This window comes from Sorex fumeus, unplaced genomic scaffold (genome assembly GCF_029834395.1).
Source record: "Sorex fumeus unplaced genomic scaffold, SorFum_2.1 ptg000064l, whole genome shotgun sequence".
In the NCBI taxonomy this organism is placed as follows: Eukaryota; Metazoa; Chordata; class Mammalia; order Eulipotyphla; family Soricidae; genus Sorex; species Sorex fumeus.
The window spans coordinates 6,298,935-6,306,998 of record NW_026606121.1 but is presented as its reverse complement, the minus strand read 5'-3'; the positions used below and the strand labels follow the sequence as shown (position 1 = coordinate 6,306,998).

Sequence of the window (8,064 nt, the reverse complement as noted above, 5' to 3'; positions counted from 1 at the left end):
CAAAGTGGATGAGGCAGAGAGTGTCAGGACAGAGTGGACAAGGCATGGGAGTGTCAGGAACAGAGTGGACAAGGCTCAGAGTGTCAGGACCAGAGTGGACGAGGCAGAGAGTGTCAGGACAGAGTGGACAAGGCGCGGAATGTCAGGACAGAGTGGATGAGGCAGAGCGTGTCAGAACCAGAGTGGACAAGGCAGAGAGTGTTACGACAGAGTGGACAAGGCATGGGAGTGTCAGGACCAGAGTGGACAAGGCATGGGAGTGTCAGGACCAGAGTGGACAAGGCTCAGAGTGTCAGGACCAGAGTGGACGAGGCATGGAAGTGTCAGGAACAGAGTGGACAAGCCTCAGAGTGTCAGGACCAGAGTGGACGAGGCAGAGAGTGTCAGGACAGAGTGGACAAGGCGCAGGAGTGTCAGGACAGAGTGGATGAGGCAGAGCGTGTCAGGACCAGAGTGGACAAGGCAGAGAGTGTTAGGACAGAGTGGACAAGGCATGGGAGTGTCAGGACCAGAGTGGACAAGGCGCAGAGTGTCAGGACCAGAGTGGGCAAGGAAGAGAGTGTCAGGGCAGAGTGGACAAGGCGCAGAGTGTCAGGACAGAGTGGACGAGGCATGGAGTGTGAACGGCTTTAATGCTCACTGGTGGAGGAGCTCAGCAGAAGGGCCGCAGTGCTCAGAGGCTTCACCTGGCACACGAGTCCTCACCACACTGCGGAAAAGGGGCCCATTGGGCCTTCATGAGGGCACGGGTGGGGCCAGGCCTGCCTGCAGCTCTAAGCGGCATAGCCTGGCAGTGCCCCCAGCCCGTGGCCTCATCCTGGGGCTCAGCGGAACTGGCTCACCTGGGGCGGTCCCTGCCCACTGGAACTGGCCTCCTCGGTGATGCCCAGGGCCTGTAGGATGTGCTCCCGGGGGACGTAGTCACCTGGTGACTTCTGCACGAAGTGTAGCAGTACCCGCTCCCCGCCTGCAGTGGCAGGAGGACGTCAGGGATCTCCAGGGCTATGCCCGCCACTGCCACGGTGGAGGCAGCAGCTGGTGGGGAGGGAGGGGCAGGGAGCAGGACTGCCCACCTTTGGTGACCACCAGCAGCCCCCCGCTCTGCAGCAGGTCTCCTGACAGGTTCCCCTGGATGCCGACCGCCTTGGCCTGGAGGAGGGCACCCATCAGGTCAGTGCTGGACAGAAGCCCTGGGGTCCCCACCCCCAAGCTGTCACTGACCTTGGCAGCCACCTCCCGCACGGGCCTTCCCAGGGCAGCTGGCAGGATGCTCAGGCCGCTGTATCTGCAGACACGTGAGCTCGAGCCATGTCCACCACCAGCCCCAGAGCACACAGCAACCCAGGGCAGGGCCCGAGAGGACAGCGGGCAGCGTGGATGATCTCTGGCTGCCAGGCTCTGATCAGCTGCTGGTGCCAGTCAGCCAGGCGCCCTGTGACCCCCCCCCTTGCCTGGGCACAGCACCATCACCAGGAGTCCTGGATGAGGGCCCAGGGCTGAGGGTGCTGGAGTGGCTGGGGAGGCCTGGGGCAGCAGAGGCGGCCCTCACACTCACCGCCTGAAGCCCAGCTCCTTGTAGAATTGCTTGGTCTCATCCAGGAAGAGCTCTGGAAATCAGGGGCTAGAGTGTGCGCCCTGCCCTGCGCCCAGCCCCCATCCCCTGGGCACGCAGGGAAGGGAGTGGCACCCGCCCAGCTCGCTGACAGGAGGAACTTAGGCAGGGCCAGAAGAGACTGGTCAGGGCACCGCTGGGCAGGGGGATTGATCTGGAGGAGGGGCTGGCAGCTCAAGGGGTGGGAGGGATGAGGAAGGCGGGCACATAGCCAGGTGACTCCTGGGGACGAGGGTCGGGGCTGAGCAAGAGGGAAAGCAGTGCCACTCCTTTGGGTGAGAGGCTGCTGCGTGGGCAGGGCCAGCTGGGCACCTCCGGTGAAGTAGCCGCCGTCCAGGAACTCCTGCAGGCCCAGAGCCTCGGGCCCCACGCCCACCAGGCGCACCCCGTGCCGCTGCAGGAGCGCGCCCAGGCCGCTGAGGTCCCTGGCGATCCAGCGACACACCACGCAGCCGAAGCGCCGCAGTCCGGCCACCACGCACGCCTGTTCTTGCCACAGGCTGCGGAGCTCCACGGCCTGCGGAGCGGGGCGGCGGTGAGGGCCTGCGGGAGAGCAGGAGCGCTGGCCGCTGCCCTCCGCCCCCCTGCGCCCGCCGGCCTCACCTCCCCGGTCACCGCGTGCTTCAGGACACACGCGCCCACGCGGGCAAGGTCCAGGGCGCTCATGACCGCCGCCGCTCGCAGCGCTCTGGGCTCGGGACGCCTGTCAGGCAGCTGCCCGGCGGGAGCCCGCTCCTCCTGAGCCTCTAGCCAGGTCTGAGCCGGCTCCCGGCCCCGCCCCGCCCCTTGAAAACCTCCTGGCAACGCCCCGCCCCCGGTAACGCCCCGCACCGCCTCCTGGCTCCGCTCTCGCTCCGCCCCAGCCACCTCCCTCCTGGCCCCGCCCACCATCGCTCCGCCTCCAGCCACCCCTTGACCCCGCCCCAGACTCCGCCTTTCCCCCCGCCTCCTGGTCCCGCCCCGCCCCCAGACTCCGCCCCGCCCTTCCTCCCTGGTCCCGCCCCACCCCAGACTCCGCCCCTTTTCGCTTCCTGGTCCCGCCCTCGCATCATCTGGCCCCGCCCCTGACCGAGCTCCGCCCCCAGCCGTCCCTGCTCCCGGACTCTCCCCTGCAGCCCCGCGGCGCCCTAGAGTCCGCCACTGCGGGGTCCAGCCTGCGGCTACGCCACTACTTGCACGTGCGTGAGTTCGTCATCCCTTGGCGGGCAGGGCGGAGCTGGGGCGCCTGCGCAGAGTGCGGGGCTGCGGGGACCGGCGCGGGCTGGGACTGGGGCCTTCAGGCGGTGGAAGCGGGACCTGCCCGGAGAAGACGGCGGCCAGCCGCGCGGTCCGCAGCGGGGTTCTGGCCAGCAGGGATGCCCTCCGAAGACGCAGGGCAGCGTTCTTCAGCGTGGTCTTGTTTCGGCATACAACCGAAAACGAAGCATTTTCAGTGGAGCGCCCAAGCTGGCTGGCGTGGTGCCTGCACGTGGGTCCAAGCCACCACCGTTCAGGCTCTGCGACCGCCTGGGAAGCGCTTGTTCATCCTCACCACCCGGAGCGCTGAGTCCACGGCCCTGGATGGACATGCGTGGGGTCTGGGTGCTGGAGCGCGCCGTGCACTGCCACGCCATGGGCAGTTCAGGGCCAGCAGGAATCTCTTCATTCCCCCCCCACCCCCCCCCCACCCCCGCTGTGGGCAGGTGACACGCAGTCTTCTCTCCCCGTTGCAGGAGGAGATAAGGACTTGCCGTCATCGTCATCAGAGCACAGCCTGAAGGCAAGCACACTCTGCATGGCCCATATCCCACGCACACGTGCACGTGCACCGGCCCCCTAGTTCACATGCATATTCACACTTCCCCTCATGCACACAAGCATGTACTCACCCTTATTCACACTCAACTCATGCACATGCACACACTCGTGTACTATCACCCTTGATCTATCACTCGCAGCTGTGTTCACACTCAACTTGCACACCCTTATTCACACTGACACACTTATGGAATCACACCCTTATCACACCTGCACTTGTTCACACATTCATGTGCACACACACTCCTATTCACACTCATGCACTGGCCCTCATTCACACACATGCTCACTCGTACACACATGCACCCACACAGGCGACACTCATGTGCTCACACTTGAGTGTGCCCAGGCTCTCACTCATACACCACACACGTATTCACAGAGCAGCTGCAGTGCTGGGGCTTCACATCCCCTCGCTTTTCTGGAGCAGCGAGGGGTTGGACCCAGGATCAGTGCAGGGGCTGACTTGGCTGTGCCCCCAGGAGACAGACCAGCAGGGTGCCAGAGTGAGGGAGAGGGAGGGACAGCAGTGACAGACCATGAGCAGGAACTCCCAAGGCTTCCGCCACCATGCCTCACTGGACGCACGTCTGGAGCTGCACCCACCTCTCATGCGTTGGTCCCTGCTTCCATTCCCGCATCAAGACCAAAGCCAGAAGCCCCCGCAGTCAGGAGCTCTGTGGACCCTCGGGACTGCAGAGCTGAGGGGGTCCTGTCTGCCATGGACCTGAGAACAGACAGGCATGGTTGATGGAGCCCCAGAAACGGGGATGACTCAAGGCTCTAGCACTGTGGGGTCTGTAACTGGCCAGGCGGGTCCCTGAGCCAAGAGCCGGCCCTGCACCAGGTTCTGCAGGACTGAAACCAGCCTCAGCACCACAGCCATGGCTGGGCAGGTCCCATCTCCAAAGGTGCAGTCCTGGGGCCTGGCCGTCCTAGGGGACAGGAAGACTGTGTTGGGCAGTCAGGGACTCATTGCAGGGGATGAGTGTGGTCCTGGGGTCGGGAGCCACTGTGAGCCACCAGTGCTGAGAGGAGGGCTGTGGGAGGGACGTGATGTGGAGCGGCAGGGGGCAGAGGTGTGTAGACTCACGAAATATTGTGGAGATGGTGGGTGTGCGTGGCACAGCCCCACTGGGCATGTCACCCCAATGACAAGCAAGAAGCGGGAGGGCCCTCAGGGGTGACGCGGCGGAATGTTCCAGGGAGTGCAAATCATCCCTGAGGGTGGCTGCCTGCCTGGCCCAGCTCCCTCATCCTTGCCTCAACAGGAAACCTGCCGGGTTTGGGGTTCCACAGGGAGGCCCACGCAGCCTCATGGAACACAGAGCCCGGGGTGGGCAACCGCTTGCCCCACTGCCCGACACACACATGTGCGCACTCATGCTTCTGTCCCCAGTGCCCCGGACAGCCTTGCTGGCAGCCACTGTCCAGGTGCGGGGCTGAGACGGGGAACTCTGACCTCCTAGCTACAGACGGTCCCCCACAAGCACTCAACCCCCAAACAAGGTGTGATGTGCAGCTGGGTGACCCCCAGGCCCTGCCCTGCAGATACCCCATCTCTCTAGTCTCTCGGGAAGGCTTTCAGGTGTGCCCGCGGCCCTGCCCTCATGGCCTGAGGTCGTTGGGCACCCCCGCCCCCGAAGGCGCCTTCCTGTCGGTGTCTTCCCCTCGCGTCCCCCCCTCCTCCCGGGCGCTGCTGAGCACCGGCCATGGGTCACCCCGAACCCGTGGCTCTTCCCGCCAGGGTGCAGCAGCCACCCCTTGGCCTCTCCCGAGGTCCCGCTGGGGGATGGCCCCGCCCCAGCCCCACCCCCAGGCGCAGGTGCCCTGGCTTTGGGGAGAGCGCCGGCAGAGGGCGCAGTCCCCCAAGCTGCTGGGAGGGCAACCCCAGAGCCCACCTTCTGGTCTGCGGCCACCGGGCTGGCTGCTCGGTCCTCGCAGGTGGCAGGTGGTGAGTTGCTGCTCCTGCTTGGGACGTGCTTGGGGGCATCCTGGGGGTGTCCGCAGACGGAGGGTCAGTGTCCACAGGACCAGGTCTGCCTAAACAATGACTTTGGGGGTCCCCACAGCAGCCCGGAGAGGAGATGGCATGGTGAGGCCAAAGTGTTGCCACATTCCCTGCTGCCACCTGGGGGGAGGGGGCAGGATGCACTGGCCCCCAGCCCCGTCCTGGGCCACTCTGGACTGACTCCCTCTCCCTGGGGTGGCCAGGTAGGTGGTGGCCGCCGGCTGCCCGCCCCGCCCGCCCGCCCTTTTGTGGCCGAGCAGCTGGCGCCGGCCCTTTATCCGGGGCTGTGGGAAAGCGGCGGCTACTCCCAGCCCTGCAAAGGGATTAGCCCATACCCGCCCGCAGCCCATACCGCGCCTGGGGGTCATGTCCCTGCTTGTCACCTCCAGAGCAAGTCCCACCCCGCGGCACACCTGGGGACACCTACATCCGTCGGACGCCCCCACAGGCCCCAGTTGACCTGTCCCTGCCCCGCACAACCGGAGCCCCTAGGATTAGCCCACCCAGTCACTCTGGGGGTCATCAGAGGGCAGAGGATGAGGGTGTTTGCAGGCTTCAGAGACCCGGGACTCTGGGAAGCTGCTTTCCAGAAGGCGAGATTGCTCCCTGCGCACCCCCTTATGGCTGAGGGTGTCTAGGCACTGACATACATGCACACACACACACACATACACAACACACACACACAGCTCTGAGGGCTACACACAGAGCTCTGACGGCTACACACACACACAGAGTTCTGAGGGCTATACACACACACACTTCTGTGGGCTACACACACACATTTCTGAGGGCTACATACACACACACAGAGCTCTGAGGGCTACACACACACATCTCTGAGGGTTATACACACACACACACAGCTCTGAGGGCTACATGCACACACACGCACAGCTCTGAAGGCTCCGGGCACGCACACACACACACACACACGGCTCTGAGTGTCCTGGATACACACACACACACACATACACACACACACAGGGCTCCTGTGGAATGACGGCATCTCCCGCCAAACCCTGTGCCCTGGCTATGGCGGCAGCACAGTCCCCTGCAGGCGGCTGCTTCTCCCACTCATGGGGCAGGGGGACCTGGGCTCCGTCCAGCAGGAACCTGGACACCTTGGGGAGGGCGGGACTAGGGCCGTCTCCCAAGCGCAGTCGTGGGGGAGGGGGCAGAAGGGAGTCAGGGGTGCCGGCCCCTCCCCCTCCACCACACAGGGCCCAAAGCCCGCAGCCGGGAAGGGGAGTGACCTAGGTGCAGGCACTGAGTGGGGGTGCTTCCTGGAGGCATGGGAGGACAGTCAGGCAGTGGAGCGCCTGACTGCACTTGGCTGACCAGCGGGCCAGGGGTCCCGGCCACTCAGAACCGGGCCCCTTCCTGGGCAGCTGAGGCAAGGCACCAGGACCCAGGGGTCCACAATATTGGGGTACCAGGCTTGCCAGAGCCACCTGGCCAACACCCCAATCTCCTGCACTGGACGGGTCAGCCCTGAAAATGTGGGTTCTGGGGGGCGGGGACTCCGGGGCTCCCTGCCCACAGCACTTCACACAGGAACGGGGCAGGACGCTGGCAGGAAACTGAGGCGGCCAGTCGGCGGCGGCTCCCACGCCGACGGCGGGCGGGAAGCGTGCCTGGGCCCCGCGGCATTAGTGCCGGGGGCCTGCCCCTGAAAGGCGCGGGGCGGCGCGGGGGGCGCGGGGGCGCCTCCCAAAAGGCCATCTGGTCCGGCGTCATAATAGCCGCCGAGGGCCGGGCTGCCCGGGAGCGCTGGTTCCCAGCCGCCCCAACTCTGCCGGCCTTTAACCAGAGCGGGCGGAGGGCGGGGGCGGCCACGTGGGCTGCGGGGCCCCTAATCCACCTCCCGGGTCTGGGGATGCGGTGCCGCAGCGCGCAGGGAACTAGAGGCCTGGTTGGGTCAGCAGCTCAAAGTTGGAGCTCTGGGGTCTGCCTCGAGAAGGGGAGGAGGTGCTGGACAGGGTCTCTCTGGGCGGTTCGGGAATCACAGGCCCTGTGCTGGCTGCAGCCTGTGACCCAGGGCTGGCGCCTCTCCCAGGAAGCCCTCCCTTGGCACCTGCCTGCCCCTCTCGCCCAGATCTAAGGCTCCTCTGAAAAGTGCCTTCCCCGAGATGGTCCAGGGGGTGTGCAGGACTGGCTGGGAGCCACAGGTGCCCCCCCGCCTGCCGTGGGATGAGGATGGGGGCACTGCCACAGGCTCAGAGCCAGGGGGACAGAAGGCAGCACCAACTGCGTAAGGGTATGCCCAGGCACTGGTCGCCCCCACAGGCAGTACTGCGAGGGGCGCCGCAGGACCCCCCCACCCCCCGAGAAAGGGCCTGCCCAGCCTCAGCCCAGGCAGGAGGGAGGGTCTCTGGGCGCCTCCCTGGATGACTATTCAGGAATGAAGGTTTAGGGGGTTCCCGGGAGCTGCCACACTGCTCAGCCCCTCGGCCCTGCTCCCCCTCAGCACAGATGTAACCCCACCCCTGTGGGCTTTGGGAACAGGGACCCGCCAAGTCCACACTGCTTGGGGCAGGCGCTGGCTCAGGGCAAATGAGTAACCACGCTACAGATGCACCAGTGTGGGGGCAGCGTGGGGACATGGACCCGGCCTGCGGGGACTCCCCTCTCCCTCCTCTCC

The 8,064-nt window shown here is 65.6% G+C and overlaps 1 protein-coding gene across 1 annotated transcript; it reads right to left on the bottom strand.

Annotated features, from left to right (window-relative positions):
• Nucleotides 1–621: 621 nt before the first annotated feature.
• PRXL2B (peroxiredoxin like 2B) lies at nt 622–2,328 on the bottom strand. The gene is made up of 7 exons (XM_056128455.1): nt 2,216–2,328; nt 1,925–2,129; nt 1,556–1,607; nt 1,222–1,285; nt 1,074–1,149; nt 843–967; nt 622–709 (listed from the first exon to the last, which is right to left on the bottom strand). The coding sequence occupies exons 1-7, from the start codon at nt 2,276–2,278 to the stop codon at nt 683–685; spliced, it is 612 nt and encodes a 203-aa protein (XP_055984430.1). The 5' UTR covers nt 2,279–2,328; the 3' UTR covers nt 622–682.
• Between the last annotated feature and the right edge of the window lie 5,736 nt (nt 2,329–8,064).

Coding starts and splice junctions, on each gene's coding strand:
- PRXL2B (XM_056128455.1), bottom strand. CDS start 2,278: ATGAGCGCCCTGGACCTTGCCCGCGTGGGCGCGTGTGTCCTGAAGCAC. Junction 1,150..1,221: donor TGCGGGAGGTGGCTGCCAAG/GTCAGTGACAGC, acceptor GCCCTCCTCCAG/GCCAAGGCGGTCGGCATCCA. Junction 710..842: donor GTGGGCAGGGACCGCCCCAG/GTGAGCCAGTTC, acceptor CCTTTTCCGCAG/TGTGGTGAGGACTCGTGTGC.